The 20,254-nt window shown below is 53.8% G+C and overlaps 8 protein-coding genes across 8 annotated transcripts; 2 read left to right on the forward strand and 6 right to left on the reverse strand.

The window, feature by feature from the left end:
• Nucleotides 1–26: 26 nt before the first annotated feature.
• F5Z01DRAFT_677310 (uncharacterized protein) lies at nucleotides 27–733 on the reverse strand (the record flags this gene model as incomplete). Its single annotated transcript, XM_046265343.1, has 2 exons — nucleotides 27–338; nucleotides 710–733. 2 exons carry the CDS (start codon nucleotides 731–733, stop codon nucleotides 27–29), a joined length of 336 nt encoding a protein of 111 aa, XP_046114987.1.
• Nucleotides 547–1,690, reverse strand: F5Z01DRAFT_330679 (uncharacterized protein). The gene has a single exon (XM_046259123.1). The coding sequence runs from the start codon at nucleotides 1,298–1,300 to the stop codon at nucleotides 776–778; it is 525 nt and encodes a 174-aa protein (XP_046114988.1). The 5' UTR covers nucleotides 1,301–1,690; the 3' UTR covers nucleotides 547–775.
• A 390-nt stretch (nucleotides 1,691–2,080) lies between these two features.
• Nucleotides 2,081–3,695, reverse strand: F5Z01DRAFT_683549 (uncharacterized protein; the record flags this gene model as incomplete). Its single annotated transcript, XM_046265859.1, has 7 exons — nucleotides 2,081–2,323; nucleotides 2,347–2,544; nucleotides 2,599–2,816; nucleotides 2,847–2,946; nucleotides 3,040–3,186; nucleotides 3,249–3,309; nucleotides 3,343–3,695. 7 exons carry the CDS (start codon nucleotides 3,693–3,695, stop codon nucleotides 2,081–2,083), a joined length of 1,320 nt encoding a protein of 439 aa, XP_046114989.1.
• Nucleotides 3,696–4,612: 917 nt separating this feature from the next.
• Nucleotides 4,613–5,474, reverse strand: F5Z01DRAFT_683550 (kinase-like domain-containing protein; the record flags this gene model as incomplete). Its single annotated transcript, XM_046265860.1, has 2 exons — nucleotides 4,613–5,322; nucleotides 5,378–5,474. 2 exons carry the CDS (start codon nucleotides 5,472–5,474, stop codon nucleotides 4,613–4,615), a joined length of 807 nt encoding a protein of 268 aa, XP_046114990.1.
• A 247-nt stretch (nucleotides 5,475–5,721) lies between these two features.
• Nucleotides 5,722–8,090, reverse strand: F5Z01DRAFT_693390 (uncharacterized protein; the record flags this gene model as incomplete). The annotated part of the gene is made up of 4 exons (XM_046266217.1): nucleotides 5,722–6,326; nucleotides 6,380–7,134; nucleotides 7,207–7,858; nucleotides 7,910–8,090. 4 exons carry the CDS (start codon nucleotides 8,088–8,090, stop codon nucleotides 6,214–6,216), a joined length of 1,701 nt encoding a protein of 566 aa, XP_046114991.1. The 3' UTR covers nucleotides 5,722–6,213.
• A 723-nt stretch (nucleotides 8,091–8,813) lies between these two features.
• On the forward strand, nucleotides 8,814–10,289 carry F5Z01DRAFT_628182 (uncharacterized protein; the record flags this gene model as incomplete). Its single annotated transcript, XM_046261582.1, has 1 exon — nucleotides 8,814–10,289. One exon carries the CDS (start codon nucleotides 8,814–8,816, stop codon nucleotides 10,287–10,289), a length of 1,476 nt encoding a protein of 491 aa, XP_046114992.1.
• A 2,236-nt stretch (nucleotides 10,290–12,525) lies between these two features.
• On the forward strand, nucleotides 12,526–13,357 carry F5Z01DRAFT_677315 (uncharacterized protein; the record flags this gene model as incomplete). The annotated part of the gene is made up of 2 exons (XM_046265344.1): nucleotides 12,526–12,679; nucleotides 12,765–13,357. 2 exons carry the CDS (start codon nucleotides 12,526–12,528, stop codon nucleotides 13,355–13,357), a joined length of 747 nt encoding a protein of 248 aa, XP_046114993.1.
• Nucleotides 13,358–19,617: 6,260 nt separating this feature from the next.
• Nucleotides 19,618–20,083, reverse strand: F5Z01DRAFT_664516 (uncharacterized protein). Its single transcript, XM_046264109.1, has 2 exons — nucleotides 19,931–20,083; nucleotides 19,618–19,868 (listed from the first exon to the last, which is right to left on the reverse strand). Exons 1-2 carry the CDS (start codon nucleotides 20,034–20,036, stop codon nucleotides 19,738–19,740), a joined length of 237 nt encoding a protein of 78 aa, XP_046114994.1. The 5' UTR covers nucleotides 20,037–20,083; the 3' UTR covers nucleotides 19,618–19,737.
• Between the last annotated feature and the right edge of the window lie 171 nt (nucleotides 20,084–20,254).

The following is a 20,254-nucleotide window of genomic DNA, read 5'->3' on the forward strand; positions in this document are numbered from 1 at the left end:
CTTTTGACGTATTTTAGCAAGCCGGTTCATTTCTTCTTCATCTTGGAAGGCGCATCGTTGGGCAGGTCAGTCGGCTTGCCGCGCATCTGGTTCAGCAGCTCGTCCTTGAAGTGTGTCAAGAAGCCGCGGCTCTCTGGGTGGGATGTGGCCTCGCCCTGCGCGAGGGGCTCGTTTGGGTTCCGGCCGTATCGCTTCTCGTCGACATACTTGTGTATCCTGCCGACACCGCGGTGCCAGCCGGGGCGGCGGAGGATCTGGGTGACGATTTCGTTTTCGAAGGCGAGCACGATGCGGAAGAGCAATGATCCCCAGGCCATGGTCGCGGTGGAGGAGGGCAGCTGGAAAGGATGTCGCGTAGGTGAACGTGAGGTCTTTAGGCTGTCGTGTCGTGTGTTGGTGGCTTTCGACGATGAAGGGACGTGGGCAAGGTTGTTTCTTAGGCAGATTGGTTGGGGGTTAGGTGGCGAGGTGAATGAAGCCTCGAAGTTCGGGGCCGAAATCCGACTGCACTAAGAATTTCAATGGCGTGCTCAGGCTGCCATCATGGCATCATCGAATACGTGGTATGCATTCATATATATTTTTACATATGCCAGGTATTTCTATCATCTGCTCACTACATTACTCCCTCCAGCCTCGCACTCTCGTGCTTTGACTTTTTGATCCAATCGCCCTTCCACGCACAACATGACGGTCACGGGGCATTCACATCAGTGCCACCATTGGTGAGCATGGTCATAAGAAACACGCGCTTCATTACTACTTTTTGCTACCCCTAGTTGAGGAACTTGTTCAAGAACGCGGACTGGTAGTCAAGCTTGCCCACATCGACACCCTCCTTCCTCGCAATGTCGTACGCGGTGACGAGATGGAAGTAGACGTTGGGGATGGCGAAGCCATGCACGTACTGCCACGCCTTGATGTCGACCTCTGGCTTGTTGGGCCCCAAGCCGAGCTTCACCATCTCGTTCTCGCGGCTGTTGATGGACTCCTTGGTGATCAGGTCGAACTGCGACTGGACCTTGGCGATGCGCGCCTTCATGGCGTCAATGCTGGTGAGCTCCTCCATGGCAAAGGTCTCGGCGGGGAACTTGTCCGAGATGCGGGCCAGGCACTTGTGGCCGAACTGGGTGAGGACGTGGACCTGGAAAGAAAAGGGAAGCATGTCGGGGTGGAGGCGTGCGTCGGCAATGGTGTCAGCGACGGGTGAGGCAGCGACCTTGTCGAGGATGTTGGTCAGGGACTCGAGGGCATCCCTGATGACGCCAAAGGAGGCATCGTAGAGTGTGTAAGTGGCCATGTTGATGGTTGAGCTGTGGATGAGCCTTGTGATGGGTTGGGTGTAGGGGAGGGTTGTTCTGTTGAAGCTCGAGGTATGTGAAGGTTCCCTGGCAACGACGAGAACTACGCCAGTCCTTATATACTTAGCCAGGGACTATCTTGACCACGAGCAACCCCCTCCGCCATGGCCATGAGCTAAGGCACGGGTCTGGAGGCGAGCATACGGTAGGCAGTGGGCAAGGCACACGAGATCAACATGCTGCTCCACCTAGGGGAAGACTGGACCCCGCCGTCGGCACCGAATGTCATCGAAAGCTGTAGCTTCCGGCCTGCACGACGTTGCAGCGGCTCAAACAGTCACTGTTGTTGTAATTACTTTTCCCGCGGCGGGTCCAAGTGAGCGCGAGCTTACAAATCCAGGCTGTATGTAAGCTGATCCGTGATTGTGCGGGGCGGCCTATCCATCAATGTGGATCAGTCTTGCAGCAACCCACGGCGAATCTCACCGCCGGCATAGACCAGAGAAGACGGTCATAGACTAGTGTGCCATAGGAATATTCATTGACTCGTATGTACCGTGCGAGGCTAATTATAATGTTGAATTCCTGGCATTACTAGACTGGTTCCAGCTGGGCGTATCAAACGCCATTTTGTCACTACTACTACAGGGTACGCAAGCCGACTCGGTCAAGTACTAAACCCCTCAAACGCTCCGAGAGTCCAACTCCTCCAAAGCCCAGCGACAAAAGTATTGACTCGACCGGGGGAAAGGGTTCGGCCATTCTGGACATATTCCTGTTCATGCCTTCGCTGCCTCTACATCACGTCCCGCAAAAATACCTTCGAGCTTCTTCAAGTACTGCTCGTGATCTTGCACCTTTTTCTGAATAACGCCAGGACCACCCCATAGATTCGCCAAGAGCGTGAGATCGGTCGTGTGATCTATCGTGAGATGGAGTCGATAGGGCAGAATCCTATACCAAAAGATAGAGGAAAAGGCGATTAAATCTCTCGGATTGCGAGGGTGAGCTAGAATGTCCCGCTCGCCCATGTATATCGCATTACAGCCGAAAGCATTCTCGGAGTCTGCGCACCGAGAAGCTCCTCCTGCTCCTCTAGGATCTGGATGAACCGCTTATGATGAGGGCCGAATGAGGCGCGATCAATTTCATCGGCGTACTGTCCTCCCAGCCAGTAGGGGGGCTGCTGGAATTCGAGAGGCCACGAACAGGCGAACTTAAGATCGATAATACGCATAACGTTCTAGTCGTCGTCGACTATAATGTTGCTTCTATAGAGATCTGTCAGACTGCAGACAAAGGGCCCCGAAAGAAGGTCTTTCTGTAGTATCTGAGGAAAGATGGCGCGCGCTGCGGCGGGACCCGCTATCTCGAACCGTCCGTCGATCTCATCTGCCACGGTGTTGGGCTGGTGCAGTAGTCGGTTGTGAAAGGCGTCTAGGTATGTAAGGACGTAGTCGTCCGCTCGGGTGTAGGTCTCTTCACGCGGTATATCAAGGGGAAGATCCTCGTTCTCTTATATAATGATTTCTGTCGTGAGCGGACGGTTGTCAAGGTAGGTGTAGCCGGCATCATCGAGTCGAAACGCACCGATACGGGGAAGCGGAATAGCTACGAGCGAGAGAAGTATTCGCGCGAGGCCTCGCTAGAGGTTATCTTACAGGCGATCATCTTCGCGCTTTTCTTCCCAGGATTCGGAAAGCATTCTTCCTTCAGCATTAGGGATAGTCTCAATCACCAAATAGCCTAAACCGAGGGAGGTCAAGGCGCCTGAGTTATGTGGGACATAGTGAGTTAGACACGGATAGCCAAACAAGCTCCGAATATATTGCCGAAGTCTATGAAGCCAGCGTGACCACCACGGTAGGTGACTTATGTGAGTCAGCTAGACAAAGGAGCAAGGGTCAGCGAGCCCTCAAGGGTCGAATCGCATACTGCAGGACGTACCTGCTGGCCCGTGAAGAGCCCTACGCCGTATAAATGTGGTATAGGGACCGAAGGGCAGTGCCTCTGAAGCTATGCGTAGGTGGCAGCTTCGCACCTCAGCTGCTCGTCTGCGTTGCCCGGGCGGGTGATCTCCCCGACACGGTAAGGCAGAGGAAACTGGACCATAACGAAACCGGGTTGCTCTGGGTCGGGCGCGTCGACAGGAGCCGGCACGTAGACGTTAAAGGAGCCATGGCGCCAATACTCTGGCGGCGACACATTGCAACTCGCCGGGTCGACGCCCAGGTGGTGGGCAACAATAGCGCGAATGAGTGGACGCTGGCTTTCGAGGCGCTGGAAGAAGGTATGTTTGAGCTGCGGGTATTCGAGCCGGTGAGGCACGTTGCAGCCCCTCTCTTTTGCGTCAGAGAGGGTGATGGGACCGGAGAGTAATTCGCGGGTCGCCATGAGGGAGAGGGACTGGAGGCGTACGCAGGCGACGACTGCGGAGGAGAGGAGCAAGCTCAACAGCCCAATGGATTGACTCCAACTTCTCAAGTACAACCCCTGTCAGGGGGGACCAATACATTCATAAACATCTTGAGCATTAAGCTAGGACTTTTCTTCTTCTTTAGGTATTCTTAAGTCTACGAATACTTTATCTCTAAACAAACTAGAAGACATGCCTTATTATTATCTACTTTAATACGTACTACAAGGGAAGTGAGGCCCCTACAGCATTCACCGACGAGCCGCATATGCATATGCGACGAGCCGTACACCAAATGACGAGTGTTCATCACAATCCCTGACCACGAGGGATTGCCGCTTCTTTCGAACTATGCACAAGCAGCTCCCTGCATCCTCCGAGGCCGTGGCACTGACATGCTTATAAATGTTACTGACACGGCCTAATGTCCGTCCGTCTTGCTTGCAAATCATATAGATTGAGGTTGCACCGCGGGGATTCATGCGAGTGTTATTATCGTCTCTTGGCTGTCGCCGCCGTGAGCGCTGTTACGTGGTGGTTCGTGCCCCAGAAGTCGAGGTTCAAGCCTGGGGGAGAGCACAGAGCTCAATCTCAAAGACTTGGTTTGCCAGGTTCCTCCTCGACAAATCTGCAGTTCCCATTACCCTTCTCTTGACACTTGAACGCCAAGACTACAATCATTCAGTGCGTTCTACGAGACTATCATGGCTCACATTGACGGTGCACGACTTTGTTCAGTTCTCGTTGCATGGCGCGTTTAGGGAGGACAGACCACCATCATCAATTCCAGAACACCAGTCTCCCTCCAGATGATCGCACGGAAACAAGTCAAGATGCGCCAAGCTGCAGCCGTCCATCGGAAGGAAAGAGCTCGCCATATGCTGGTGTTGCAAAATCACGCCTCAATCTTGAGGTTCGCCAGAGCTAACGACCAGAGGTCTGTCCACGGACGGCCAGCTCTGGCTGCCAACCACTCCTTGGCCGGCTTCGACCCTTCACGATGCCTGGTGACGCCTTCTCTATGCAAGACCGCTGGGGTGCCAATGTCATCGCCATATCTTGCTATGACCGCCCGCTCGGCGTCGAGCCCTGCTTCGTAGCATGGGAGTCTCCGTTCGATGAGTTCGTACCAGTCCTCTGCAAAATATTTGTAGTGCATCTTGGTATACTCCCAGTATTCCGGATACCATCCCGCGTTGCCCCAGTCGATAATCGCGGTGAGCCGTCCGTTCCTCATCATGATGTTGCGAGGAGCCAGATCGGCATGTGTGAATACCGTCTTGTACTGCTTCGTATGCACCGTCTCCGTGTTTTCGTCGAGCACAGACCGGATCCAGTCCTCGGGAAGATGGGTGCGCAACAGGGGGTGGAATTCGCGCTGCGTGCAGGGGCCGAAGAATCGATTGCTTACGCGGCTGTCATGTGCCGGATTCTGGTACGCAGAGGCCACCAGGTCCTGCGCAGGAGGCGGTACTTGGCGAAGTGTCGTCAAGTGCTCTGTGATCTCAGAGGCGATCGCCTCCCGTGCTTCCTGAGACAGTCCGTGCCAGACGGGGTCCAGCGGATCGCCGCGTACAAAGGGCATCTCAATATAGATATCATTGCCTTGTGTGTGAACAGCGTACAGCTTTGCGATCGGAATGTTCGTATGTTTGGCGACGTACTGCCTCAACCTCGGGCGGTTGACATGGCCCCTTGATGACGCAGTTCCAGCTCACTCTGTACGTGCGATAGTCGAGCGGCTTGAATAGCTTCATGCCCAGCCATAAGCGCCAGCGCAAGGGAGCAAGGTACCGATACTCAGGCCCATGGTCGGACTGGCCTGCGCTTGGCAGTGGCAGTCCAGGTGTGCCAATCAGGCTGATTGATCCGGCTGGCAACGCACATGTGCAGAGTTCATGATGTTCCTTGTGCGACCTGAAAGTAGCCTCCAGTCCACTCACGTGACCAAATTGCATGGCCACTGAGTCTCTGACACCGGCTGAGCCGTCATCCAGTCACTGCATGTGTCTGAGGCACGTAGAAGCGGCGCGTGCAACAACCAACAACCATGAAAATGACACTCGTGAGTCGTGACTCGAGTACCAACCCCTTCTCTCATCATACCAGCACCTGACATGCATCTTCCCCAGATTTTGTTCAAAGCATGCCAGCATGGGTAAAGCCATGCACTCCCTGCCTCATGCTCGACCAAGCTTCACGTGCTCTGAATCGACGACCAGGCGTTCACTCATCCCCGAAAGTAGACCACAGCATCCGATTCCTTCTGTCCATCCCAGTTCAACATTGTCCATGGCCGTAAACTACCAATGGATCGTCGTGTTGGACAGTCTCTGTGTGACCGGGCTGTGGATGCTCGTGTCTGTATAGATGAGCTGCTTGAGGCATCAGTGAATCAAATTTCCTATGCGAGCAACGTACTGCTCCTGTCATTTATTGCCATTTCAAGTCCAGAAGCAACATCGCTGTACGCGAAACATGCACCTTTTGATATCTTCACCAGCCCGCTCGCCTCGGTCGGACACAAGGGAACTCATCTGGACTAGGCGCAATTTCGATACTTTTGACTATAGGTGGGAACTGTGGTGGACTTGGTGCCCGGAATGACGCTGCGAGCTTTGTGACTCACCACGTCCAGGTTTCAAACACCTCCCTTTCCTACCTACTTCCTGTCGAAGCCAGTTGAGGCGGTCGCTATCCTCATCATCAAAACTAAATGAACCATCCCAAAATCCGCAGCTAATGTTCGGTGTCTCACCACGGTCTCTAATTTGGTCTTTGGCTGCAAGGTCTACCGGCGGTAGGTCTTTGTTGCCTTGTTGGGAGTCAATCAAGCTGGGTCCGGGGACATGGTGAAAGAGTTCAGGGTTGACGGTCCAGCAGCGAAATCCGTAGTTGCGGCAGCCATGCAGGACTAACACATCATAAGCCCTATGGCCGTCTTCCGAGGGCTCTTTACGACCCAGTTCTAGCAGACGGCGAGCACCGCCGCGTGACAGGGCATAGCCGAAGGTGCAGAGCGGAAAGACGGAACGGTGAATTAGGCGAGTATGTTCGTCGACGCCGAGGTTCTTTAGCAACGATGTGGTAAAGGGATGTAGCTGGTCGGAATGTAACATGGACGGGTCAGTAAAAGTACTGTGTGGTGTCGCTTCAAGGTCCTCGGGCTTGACGTGGCCATCAACAAATTCTATGTCCATGCCGTGCCAGTAGTCGCCGCAGTGACCAAGATAGAGCAGGTCCCAGGCGCTTGGATCGCCATACGGGTATCGTTCCGCGTCAATGGCAGACGATGACCTGCCGAGGACATTGCGCACTGCAGCGGACACGAGTGGTGCTTGGATTGTACGGAGGTGGATATCCCAATCAACGTCATCCTCTAGAAACAATGCTGTTTCAGCTCCGGAGTCGAGAAATCTAGATGAAGATTTCAGTACAAGAAGCAAACGCGCATATTCTATGTATGCAGTGAAGGTGTCGACTCCTTACTGTTGCAAAGCGTGTAGGTGGCCAAGCCAAGCGAGCAGCGACCCCTGACGTATGGTTGAACCTTGAGCCAGTCTGAAGTTGTTCTGTTCGGCTTCCGTCCAGATTGGCTGCACAGGGATGCTGAGAAGTAACTCTGTGACATTGGCAGCCTGAATAATGCTCCTGCGACGCGGCGACCCTTGTTGTGTCACGACATATATGTGGCCAAAGCCAAGTGTAGAATTGCTGCTAGACACTGCGATTCCATCACCGGAAGTACCACCTCTGCGGAAGACCGAGAGTAAAAGACCTGGTGTGAAGATCAAGAGGCAGCATAAAAGGAAAAATAATAATGTCGCCTTGGCGGTGCGAGTTCGAGGTTGCGTTTTAAGAAACAGCATATCGTCCTTGAACTTCAGAGCGTCAAAGGAAAGCGGGAAATCAAGACCCAGGTCGGTCAATCTTGGCGACTTGCGAGCCAAGTGACGCAGCTCATCACGTGGGTCAGAATCGGGCGACAGCAAGGACTGATTGTTGGAACAGAGCCGCCAGTGAATCGTGGAATGCATACAGTGGTCCACACTGTGCAGTGAGACTCTGAAAATACTCTCCCTGCTGACTAATACAGAATGTACCGCGGCCGGATATGAAGTCCGGATGAGAAAGCAGGGATCTAATGCAGTTGGTCGATCACTAACAGGTATCGAGACCGATTAGCGCTAACCCCTGAGTTGAGAGTTGACCGAATGACTACCTTCTTTGGTAAGTGTGGTCTGCGCTGTGACAGGGTCCAGTGACTGGTGGCGTTGCAAGCACGAGTATGTGCCCAACGACAGCCAGGTGGGTGCAAACTTGCCCTTGACAAGCTTCTTCAATCCGCCATCGCGATTGAGTTGACTTGTCATGAGCACACAGCTGAAACCGGCTCGGGTCGTGTGGAAATGACAGGCTGTCCGAACGGTAATTACAGCTAGAAATATTAAGTTCGGAGTTTCACCTCAGTGGGGAGGTCTCTCAGGATTCGGGCCAGCAAGGCTCGACTATGGGGGCTGGGTATGTACGTACTTGGTACGAGGCATGAGTATCCGCAGGACACAAAGCTCCGCTTTTAACCCCTATGTCATAGTGCTATCTTGTTTCAGAGCGCACGCCCCCTAGCCAGAGTCACCGCTGTCACCACCCTAGCTCACTGCAGCAAGGGAGTACCTTATAATAGTGGCACGGTGTTAATCTTATCGATTGTGTGAGATAACCTGACAAAAAGGCGGGGCATTGTGCCGCTACCTATGCCTCGTAGGTACCGCCGGCCGACCTCATTTCAGAACCGTTGCACCATCCGCCCCCCTTTTCCAAACCACTCTGTTATTCGTCTTTGTTTTGGAAGGAGCTCAGCTCTTTGCGAAATCGGAATTGGCTTGACTTGAAGGTACCATGCTTCGCGTTCATCTCTACCATCTTGTTACTTTGTCCCCGTAACTTCCGGTCAAATTGGGCTTGGGATTACGGCTGTTGTGACTGGAACGCCAAGTCATTTGCGAGTTGCAGCAGCCGTCATCATGCCTCGTCTAACGAGACTGACGCTGGTCTTCATATCGGCTCTCCTTACGTTAGCTGTGTTTAGAGGCATGATGCAGAACCCGACGACATGGACCCCGATTCCAGGCGTGCCCTACGCGGCCTCCCGAAATAGACTCTCGCCGTCCGAAAAAAACTGCGCGATCGATGCCTCTCGTCTCGCTGCGATCACCCGACAATACGACATCGGAGACCAGTTCGACTACTTCACTCGAACCGTCAGCTTTCAGCGCAACCACAGCCTCGAACGAAAAAGCATGACCATAGTTTCACAACAATTTCTAAGCCCCAACACGATTACATTCGATGCCACCAAGCAAAATGATGGAGCCATTGTCGGCGGTGACTGCTTCGAGCCCCTGCAAGTCGAAGTCACTGCTTCTGGCCTCCCTTCGACAGTCGACGCTTCGGATTTGATATTTGGCATATCAACTACATTTGAACGACTAAACGAATCACGCTCTGAAATAATCGGCGACTGGGAATACTGGCTCACCAATGGCCACGGTGTAAGCAACGGCGCCAAGCTGTTCGTTACACTCTTCGAGGCTACCGACATTGAGCTCCGTCTCGCTCGTAAGCTGCTTCATGGTACTGGTATAGACGCCACCGTCGACCGCTCTGATGATAGAGATATGCCAGTTCGCTACATCAACCTCGTTCCGTACCTATACCGACAGGAGGCTTCTCGACACAGAAAGTGGATAGTGTTATGTGATGACGACACTTTCTTTCCAAGTATGCACGGCCTTGTTCAAAGGCTCAGATCCTTTGATCATTCCAAGCAGCTTTACATTGGCGCACTTTCCGAAGATGTTGGAGCTATCGAGCGCCACGGTTCACAAGCATTCGGTGGAGCTGGCGTTTTCTTGTCATCGACAATGGCGAAAACCATTGCAGAGTCCATTAGCGGTTGTACATCGGCGGAGAAGGTTGATGAAGCAGGATGGCAAGGCGACAAACTTCTGCGCAACTGTATCTACGAAAACAGTGAAACACGGCTTGTTGCATTGCCCGATCTCTGGCAGCTTGATTTCAGGGGCGATCCAGCAGGATTTTACGAATGGGGACACAAACCGCTCTCGCTACACCATTATCGAGGTGACGGCTGGCATACGGCTCGTCCTGCACAATTTAGCAAAATTGCGCATGTCTGTGGCGAGGACTGTATCTTGCAACGGTTCCAGACCGCCGATAATTTCATCATTTCCGGCCACTCCATTGCTTACTACCCTAGAGGTATTACGTTCGAAACGAGTCAGGTTGAGCAGACTTTTGAGGCATTGTGGGACAAGGACGGCTGGAATTTCGATTTCGTGTTTGGCCCTCAGAGGCCGCCACTAAAGAGTAGTGGACGAAAGATTTCATGGGAGATCCAAGGTTCCGAGGTTCGATCTGACGGCTCAGTTTGGCAAACCTACCTACGAAGAAAGGACCATCTCCGCTGGAACAGTGTAGGAGACCGGAGGCTGGGGGACCTTGATAGTGTAATTGAGTTAATCTGGGTGCCTTGGGATACGACCACTTAACCAAGCTCCAGTAAGTCACATAGGAGGGATGTGTATTGGAGAATCGCGACGCTCTGACCCATTGCTGGCGGACCTGGCGAGATTGGTTTCATTGAACTCGTGTAGTGTTCAAGAAATGTCGATGAACATGACGGATGATATGGTAGATGCTGATCGTGATGAGGAGCACCGTGAGCATATCGAGCTACACTAGTTGGGTGTTCATACCGCCACCGACAGTCATATTGACGTTGTGCTGGATTCAAAAGGGGTTGAGTATATCTCATTTCCTGTTCTCGACGGTTTGGAACGAACAAAAAAAGAATAAGATGAAAGTTCTAACCTCTGGTTTCGGACCTGGCGTAATGGATGTGACGGTTCCTCCCATGAAGTATCTGAAGGTTCAAGGCCTCTGGCAGAGGGCATGACTGCGACAATGGGAATCTAATTGACAACAGGCCCTTGCAAGCCACAAAACACCGTCGAACGACAGCAAAACCAAGCACAATATTGCTGCTATGATGGCTAAGGCAGGACGTATGTTAAAGCCACTGGGTTTGCCAAGAGCTACACGGAATGGCCCGGTTGCCTTTCCATTTCTTGAAGACAAGACCCAAAATTTTCTAGGAGCTTCAAAAAGATCATACCGAGAGGCCGCCTCAGGTGGCTTATAACACCAATTTTAGTGTTGTTCGCTGCGCGAGATACCGGTTGCTGGCACGCCACCGGGCTGTTGACCGAAGAGATATTGGCACTACCACGATTCAGCTTTCGGAACCACAACTTGCCTTCTATGTTCGTACCAGGGACTGTCTCAGCTCTTGGCTGGCCGCTTTCGCATCCTCTGCTCATTCATCAAGACAAGACACGCCTTTGCCCTCCTGATACGGGGGGATTGGCTGGCGAGAGGACTTTGTCGATTCACGTAAACGTCGAAGGTACGAACGAAAAGCGGGCGAGGCTGCAGCACTCGCCAGTCGGCGCAACCCGTCCGGGGGCTGGGTTTTGACATTCATCAACGGGCTGCGAGAAAGTAGTCTCGACTCGGACGGCCAACTTGAATCGGCCATTTGAGAAATGGGCCATTTGAAAGCTCCATTCAATTCGAGCGCTTCTCAAACTTTACCAATCGGAGAAACCCAAGGCTATTTACTGTGCACAACTCTCGAGCAGATTGCTCGCGGATCATGTCACAAACAGTCACTGGTCTCTCACACTCCAAAATTGACTCCGGGTCTGCTGGGGTCGGAATTATTGTCATGATTTGAGCTGGAGCACAAGTGCACCGCTAGTATAATGCGAGACGGGGTTTTGATCATTCCATCTCACCTCTTCCTCTGTCGAACAAACAGACACAATGCAGCTGGGAAAAAAGGAAGACAACAAGTGTGCGGTTGATGGTTGGCTCTTGCAGCTCTGCCTATTTAATTGGACGGTTCTCGCAGCGCGTCGAAGTCTTATCCACTTCAGGAGTTCCATGTCTTAAACCAGTCTCGGTCCCCCATGACGGGGAGCTGTTGGCTATTAACGCGAAGCTGAAAGCGTTTGTCCAAGTCCAACTCTATCGCTCCTCTAAGGAATGCATGATCGCTGGGGTTTCCTTTAAGTTAGGAGTAATCTTCATGTCGAGGACATACTTGAACTTGCCAAGCTCCTGAAGCCGACGGCGTTGCGAGCAGAGCGGCTATTGATTGGCTGGAGGCCACCCAGAAGACGCCTGTCTTCACCAACTCAAATCCGACCGTGCGGCGACTTCTAACTTAGTTTCATCTTGCCTCGAGGATTGAACTCTTTCAGCGAGCTTTTAGCCACTTTCTGTCTAAATGTTGTAAGCCAATACGGCGGACACAAGGTCCGCAACGCCAGGATCGGGAGAGATGTACCGCAAACTACAACAGATTGCATACACAACGTTGTGTTATGTCGGGGTAAGGCTGCCTAAGAGCAAGGATGGTGCATCTTGAACCGCACCTCCATGTCTGAGACAGCCTAAGCGCCGGCCCGCAGCCTGCGTGTTGATACTTAAAAAAGACCCCCCTGTAGTGAGGTACGTACAAGAGAAGAGCGTTGACCAACAGCGCCAGCCACTACATATATGAAATGCACATGGCGTTTCCTGCGACACCCCTCTTCGGCCACATCGTTCATCAGCTGTACGACACACAGCACCGCAACTCCATCGCGAAGTGTTGAAAATCGTCGAGCCATGTTGGAAACAATCCTCTGGGTCTTGGTCAGCCTTCCCTCGGCTTTGACCATGGCTGAATTCTTCGTTCCTGGTCCCCCACCGTACCCTCGATGGACGGCCGGCGACATACAGGACATTCGATACAGGACCACCTTCACGGAATACACGATCGCTCTTTGGCAACAATTCGACGGCAGCGCTAAACTAGGGCCCGTTCTTTTTCGTATGTGTAACACCGCCCTTTTTTCCCACTTGAGTGCCACTTGAGTGGGAGTTCGCGCAGAATGAGGCCGACTGACTGGATGTAGAAACCACCAACGGACCCGACCGAGACTTCTCCTGGGTCGTACAAAGCTACGACCTGGATTTGGCCAGTTCTGACAAGTTTTTCCTTTGGCTATTCGAGGGAGATCCGTCTGTCCAAGGAAACGCGTCCATGAAGAATCAGCAGTCGTCGGGCTTTTTTTTCATTTCCCCCGAGCCAACAACAACTTCGACAATCTTACCGTCATCGTCGGCTATCTCTTCGTCCCCAATTCCATCGAGCAGTGACGAGGCCTCGACATCAAGCAGTGACGAGGCCTCGAAAGAGACTGGCGAAGTTTCTCCGAACTCTGGCACAACTGGCGGTGAGCTTTCGACGGGTGCTAAAGTAGGTATCGGCGTTGGCGCGGGAGTCGCGGGTCTGGCTATCCTTGCTGCCATTTTGCTATTTTTCAAGTACAGGGCCAAAAATAGGAAGAAGCTCGAAGAGCTGCGTGTTGCTAACGAGCATTTTCGTTCCGGGGTTCCTTCCTCGAGCGACATGTCCAAAACGGCTATCACGTCCACCAACGTGGCTCTACAGTCGTCCTACGAGCTCCCTGGAGATTACAACAGGCCCATGGCGGAGCTCGGGTAGTCTCGAGCATGGGTTTAGTGCTGTATTGGTGGTTTGTCGGTTTCGACCTTTTCGGACATGTCGAAACCAAGGCAGCGATATTAGCAGGTTATAATGTCTAAGTTAATTTCTCATGTCAAGCATCTCGTGTCCCTATTCAATGACATCCCACACAAAACCTGTCGAACACTTTATTGCTAGTCAGAAGTCATCTATTAAAACGGCTGCTATCAACGTAGTGGTAATAAAGGAGGCAACTATATTTTTCAGGCTGTTCATGGGCCTTGTACATGCATAGTCATGCTAGACGTTGGCACTTTTTTATGTGTTTGTTGCCCTACTCCTCAGACCCTCGTGGCTAATTCGTTATAGTCGACAGGAATTCTAGCATATATAGTAGAACGCGGCATCTTCCAGTCTATACTTAGCGAACCATTATTGACTACGGCTCCTATGTGAGCGATCAAGATAATTGAATGCCGTTGATTTCCGTGGTCGGGACGCTGTTGTAGTGTAATTAGTGTACAAATGGCTGTGTATCAGGGTCCTCGTAATCGAGTATGTTCATCTCGCGAGTAACGATTTTTCTATCACGTCTCAATTCATTCCGTGCCTTCTCCCAAAGAAGCCGTAGCAGTATTCGCGACTGAGATCAGAGAGTTTGACTAAGGAGTGGGAAATGAAGCTTAGAGCACGTGGAGGGAGAAAGGGGCTGCAGACGTTGATGGGCCTTCGCTGGACTTTTACATAGAAGTAAGCGCAGTGATAACGTCTATCGATGAAACTTGGTCAGCCACGATCTCATACACGCGGGATGTGCTGCTGTGGTCTCAGAATCCGAACCAGAACAGACTCATAGAACCGTGCAATCCACGTTCATCAAAGCGAACAAGCAAAAGTGCCAACAAAGGTTGCCTTGCGCTGCTTACCAACGAGCGTAGTTCTTCAGGTCAGCCCACTCTGCATTGGACTAGCATTGCGACCTCCGTAGTCGCCTCGCAACGTGAAGACATCGCGCTGACCGCGAATACCTACGCATGTGATAGGCCTTACAAGTCCCGCGCGCTGCAACGAGGGCTAGTAGAATGTCCAACAGGACACCCTGCTCTTGAATTTTGTCAGAAACACAACTCTCTAGTTAGTGAAAGACGACCGGAGTCCACTGGTCCGTCCAAACGCCTTTAGCACCCCCAGGTCCTAGCAATACCCCCCAACACCCGACGATTATAGATACAAGTCTTCTCCGTGGCTTCACTCTATGTCTGCCGTACCTTGCACGACGACCCCGAGACATGGACGGGGGGTCGACCAGCCTGCTACTCCTCGCCCCGCCGCACCCGTTCTCTCAGGTCGCGATTCTCATTCTCCAGCCCGCCGAGACGGGCGCGTGCCGCCTGGCGGTCCTGGTTCCGTGCCTCGCGCTCCTGCTTCAGCTTGTGCTCCATCTCTCGTAGCCTAAATAGCCATCGGTTGTCGTTCTGCGGCTCGTCGGACACAGAGGGGTCCCGGCGCGCAATCTCGTTGCCGGCACTGGGGGCAGTGTGCGTCCGGGACAGGGCCCTGCTGCTCCCGTGACTAGTCCTGGAGGCGCGGTCCTTTTCCATCGGTCCACGAGGCACACTCGGCGACGGTGAGCCAGGATCGCCGGGGATCAGGGCCTCCGGGTTGAGTCCAGAATAGGCCGACCTCGCTCGGGCGTCGTTGGCCGCCTTCAAGGTTGCATTCTCCACCTTGAGCTGGCGGTACTTATCCTCCAGCCTCAACAGTCGCGAGTGAAGCTCCGAGGATGATGTGCTGCTGCTCGCCACCGTGTTCCGCACCATGGTCTCCAGGCGGTCCAGTTTCTTGGTGCGCACATCGAGGTTGCTCTCGAGATTCTGGTACTCCCTCGTCAAGTCGCGCTCGACCGTCTTGATCTTGAGCTGGAATGATCCGACAATGGTCTCAATCATCTTGACAGCCGCAAGCAGGTTCTTGGAGAAGCCAGGCAAGCGGGTAGCAATGACCTCGAGAGACGGTAGAACCTGGCGGTCGATGAGCGTGTTGCTGTTGGCCCACTCCCTGCCGCACAGGGCGCTCAGCTTCTGCCACAGAGTGAGCAGCAACTGGTTCCTCTCCGCCAGCTGCTCGCGGCTTTGCTGCTCGAGTTTCAGGAGACGTGCGCGATCCTGGCCGCGTGTCGATTCAAGTTCGCTGATGCGCGTGTCTTGCGTAGAGTTCGTGCGTGCCAGGAGCTGGTGGTTGCGCTGGAATGTCTCGTGCTGCGCCTTGGTGTTGCGATGGCTGACGCGCTCCTTGTCTAGCAGCTCCGAGAGCTTGCGACTCTCCAGTGCGTGCGACTCGAGCAACGCGTCTCGCTGCTTGATGATGCGGTCCTTCTCCACCACCGAGGCCCTGGTGCTGTCGAGCTCGCGGATCGTATCCTCCAGCTCGCGCTGTATCTTGGTGATGGACTTCAAGAAGGAGGAGCGCGTGCCGTTGAGATCGCCCAACGCCTCGCCAAGGTTGTTCTCGAGCTCAATCAACCTCTCCTTCCACTCGGTCGCCTCAATCTCACGCGACGACAGGCTCTTGCGCAGTCGGCGCACCTCGTCCTTAGCAGTCGACGCCTCCTTGTTGAGCTGGTTGACAATCTGCTGCACATCCTCCTTCTCCTTGTTCGCCACAATCTCGCGCTGCTCGCGCTCCTGGCTGAGCCGGTTGTCCAGTTCGCGGGCGCGGTCCTTTTCCTCGCGGAGGGAGTGCTCCAGACCGGCGAGAGAGGCCTCCAGGTCCCCGATTCTGATCTTGTCCGTCTCTTGCTCTTCCCGCAAGAACCCAATCTCATCCTGCGACGACTCCTGCTGCACAGACAGCCGTTGGTTCTTCTCGTTGGCCTCCATGAGCTTGCGTTCAAACTCCTCCAGCTCCTTGTTGGACGAGTCCAGCTCGAGCTCAAGCTGGTCGATCCTCCGCAGCTTATTCTCCTGTTCGTCCTCGAGTCCGATCAGCGCATCGCTCATCTTTCGCATCTCCTCCTGCAAGGCGTCGAAATTCTCGGAACGGTCAGTCAATTCGTTCTGCATGCGCTGCAGTTCCTCGGAGCGCTGGTCGGCTTCGAGCTCGAGGGCATCGATCTCGTCCTGCGCCTCTACCCGCAGGGCCTCAAACTCCTCCTCCATTGCCGCCTGCTCGCGCAACGCTTCATCCCGCTCTGATTGCAGGGCAATGAGGTCGTTCATGGCGTTTTCGAGGTCTTCCTGCAATTGAACAGCGGCCTCTTCGGACTCGCGCTTGCCATTGACGGCTGCCTCAAAGTCCTCCATGCATGTCTCCAACTCACGTTGAAGTTCTTGGTTCTGCAGTTTGACCTCGCTGAGATTGTCCCGGCTCTCAGCAAGCTTGGCTTCGAGTGCGTCGCGTTCCTGCTCCATGTCTTCTTCGACAGAGGTTCGCCGCGTCATGCCGCTGCCTCTGGATTGTGGTCTTTCGTGGCCGCCCACGCGCGACGCCGATCTGTCGAGTAGGCTGTCAATGGTCGATGGGGCTTGACGTCCGTGGCGCGCTGCCATCTTCAGGTCTTCGATCTCTTGGTACAGGCGCTCCTTTTCGCGATTTCTCGAAGTCAGCATGGAGGTCTGCGCGCCAACTTCTCGGCGCAGCTCGGCATTTTCATGGCGCAAATGTTCAGTCTCTTTCCGAAGTTCATCGACCAGTGTGCTTCCCGCACTGAAATTGGCGTTGGAGCCTTCAAAGTCGCCTGAGAGACCAGACACTGGTCGACTGCCTGATCCGCCCTGCTCGCGGTTTCGCTGCTTCTTGGTGATGTTGTAGATATTGTTGGTGTGATGCAGGCCTCCGGAACCTGACATCTCCTGCTTAAGTCGGAAGACCTCGTCCCTGAGCTTGCGATTGTCATCGTCAGCCTGTTCACGACGAGCAGTCTCTTGCTCAAGAAGGTCCTTCCACACGTCCGCCTCTTCTTGCCGTCCGACGTTGTCGCCCGCGACCCGATCACCCATGGTCTTGAAAACATCAGTCATTCTGCGCTTCTCGTCCATGGCATTCGTGGTCTCGGTGCGCAGTCGCTCAATCTCGGTCGCGTACTCTTCCACCCGCTCCCGGAGGAAGTATAGCTCTTCTTCCCTCTCTTGCGCATCTTCGTCATACAACTTGGCTGTCTGATCAGTTGACGAAGCACCGCTTTTGGCCGTACTAGGGCGCTCTTCATTGTCCTTCTCCTGTTTTTCCAGTTCCTTGAGTCGCCGGCGAAGGATTCTGTTGTCCCTCTGCAGTACCGCAAGGCTTGTTTTGAGTTCCACGTTCTCCGAGATCATCTCCTTGATCCCTTCCTCTGATAGTTTGTCGAGACGATCGCTCAAAAACATGACTTTGAGTTTTAGGTCAAAGTTTTCTTTGGACAGCCTCTCAATCGTGCTGCTTTGCTCCTTGAGAGTCAGGCTCCGCCCGCCGGTCCTACCAGCGGTCGTGACCGAGCTCGCCATATTGAGGTTTGCTGGTCGCCTTGGCGTCTCGAGACCGCTCTTGTACTTGTACTCTTTCGCTAATGACTCGGGGACATGCACATTTCTGACATGGCGAGCGATGACCGTGTCAGTCGGGGCGGTTTCAAAATTCTCTTGGGAGGGCTTCGGGGTCTGGGCCATGTCTTCTTTCTGGCTTCGGTCGGGACTATTGACTTCGGGGAGAGTTTCGAGGTGACCAAGCGAAGGATCCGTGTAGTCCTCAAAACCAGAGGCGACGCTTCCCATGCTGATTGTGCGCGAGAGAGCAGCGCTCGCATTCCGCGAAGGCGTTGCCAGCGCAGGGATCGCGCCCCCGGATTGTAGAGCGTAGTCGGCGCTGTAGCCCATAGCCGTCACGTCGCTGCCTTCATGCGTCTCGCTCGCTGCGAAAGAGGATGTCGAGGAGCGCTGGCTCCCGTATCGGCTTCGGAGGTACTTTGGTCGTTTCTGTGCGCGCAGGGCATTGCCCGGTGTACTCCCGGCATCGACTCGTTCGGACAATGACTGCGTTCGCGACAGTGAGCCCTCTTGATCTCCCACGCTCGAAATCTGTGAGCTTTCTTGGGCTTCTTTGCTGTCGTCCTCGGCAGGTTCGCCAGTCTGGCTGTTTTCTGTTGTGGAGGTTGCCGGCTCGTCGTCATGCTCCGCAGTACTGACCGCGCGTGACATGGTCCTAGCCACAGCTGCAGCCGTCGGGGACGAGTCGAATGCCTCTAAGCTCGCTGTCGTGTTCTCTGGTGCAGTGGCCGTCGAATCACCCTCATGCGGCGGCGGCTGCCGCTGATGCATCTGCATGGCGGCCTTATTGGGCGAGTCGAAGATGTATGTGTCGTCCACCCCGCCATCAAAGGCATTCGCGCCTGTGGGTATCGGTGACAATCGCGGTAGAAAGCTCGACTCGATATCATTCAGGTGCTCGCGGACGGCTTCTTCTGTCAGCGACTCGTCTGGGCCCCTGCTGGGATCCATGGGCGCGGCCTCGAAGGAGCTGCTATCCATGCCGATTCCAGCGACTGAAGATTCTGGCTCTTCTTCCGAGGCAGCATCGCGAAGTGTCTCAGGGTTCGCACTGTCATTGGGTGTTGTGTCTTGGTCCGAGGGACGCGTCGTGGTTTGCTCGCTCATTGTCGATGTCTCGGCGTGGCCAATGGTTTGTTGATCGGTAGCGTCGCGCCGCGGTGTCTGCGGTTGGTCGACCGCGGAGAGCTCAGGGTCTGTTGCCATGATGCATCTTGCGCGGTAGTCTCGCGATCAGGGAGCAGGCCTTGTGCGAAGAGAGAGCCAGCAGAGAGTATCGGCGATGTGTTGCTTTTTCTTGATTACTACCTGAGGCTGCCTTGCTAGTCGCTACCATCCAGGTTTCAAGGGATGGAGCTCTGGCGGGCGGGTCCAGCGCTGTCACTCATGCATGAATTGGTTGTGACAGCAACGGTAGTCCACCTACCCTGCACACATACTATCGCGGTCCACCTCCTTGCCCAGCGACGTGACGTATAAGGCCATGACTCTTTAAGAACCAGTCGAGGTTGCCGCAGCGATTAATGCAAAAGATACAATCGTCACTTGCAGGTTCAATTCAGAGATGGCGTGGTGGCGGAAGTAAGATAGGGCTCTTAAAATGAATGGAGTGATAGTGTCACAAGGCGAGCAAGCCCATAATCAGTCCCAGACGTCAATCACATGTAAGCTACCTTCGGATAGCTACAATCTGGGCTATTGTTCAGCTCAATAGACGAGTCTAGGGAAGCCTATCCTTAAACAGAGTTTGAGGATCATACGGGGGAATACTGGTTAAGCCTAATGATTGGATACACCACGCATCATAAGAACTTGGGATCAATTGGTTGCTTAAAGCTTTGACAGTTAAGGTACTCATTAACTCATGCTTCTAGATTCCTAGTTGGAGTACTTGTCGGGAACCTGGGAACCAGAGTACTTCTCGTACCCCTCACGGGCACCGTCAGTGATCTTCTCCTGGTTCTCCTTGCTGATGCCCCAGCCGGCCTTGTCGTTGACGGCAGAGAAGGCTAATACATGTAAGCGACAAGCTCAAGCGATAGTCAATGGGGGAGTCTGCTGGTATACACACCCTTGTCACCATAGTCGTCCTTCTGCTGGCCCTTGTTCTCGGACTTGTTGTCCTTGTTCTCGCTGCTGCCACCCATGCTGCTGGCTGCCTTCTTGACGAAATCCATTGTGACTGATGTTGTTGGTGTGTGCTGTATTAGGTGTATGATGAACTGTACGGAATGACGAGAAGATACCTGGGCAGGGAGAGCCTTTATATACCCAAGCAGCTCCAGTCCTTACGCCATCACGGATGGTCCGTCTTATCACCAAGGGGTACGTACAGCTGCGCTGCTGCGCACAGCAGGACCCCTCCTTTCCGTCCCAGATGACCCCACCCGGCATC

Source organism: Emericellopsis atlantica, assembly GCF_019669845.1.
Source record: "Emericellopsis atlantica unplaced genomic scaffold F5Z01scaffold_30, whole genome shotgun sequence".
In the NCBI taxonomy this organism is placed as follows: domain Eukaryota; kingdom Fungi; phylum Ascomycota; class Sordariomycetes; order Hypocreales; family Bionectriaceae; genus Emericellopsis; species Emericellopsis atlantica.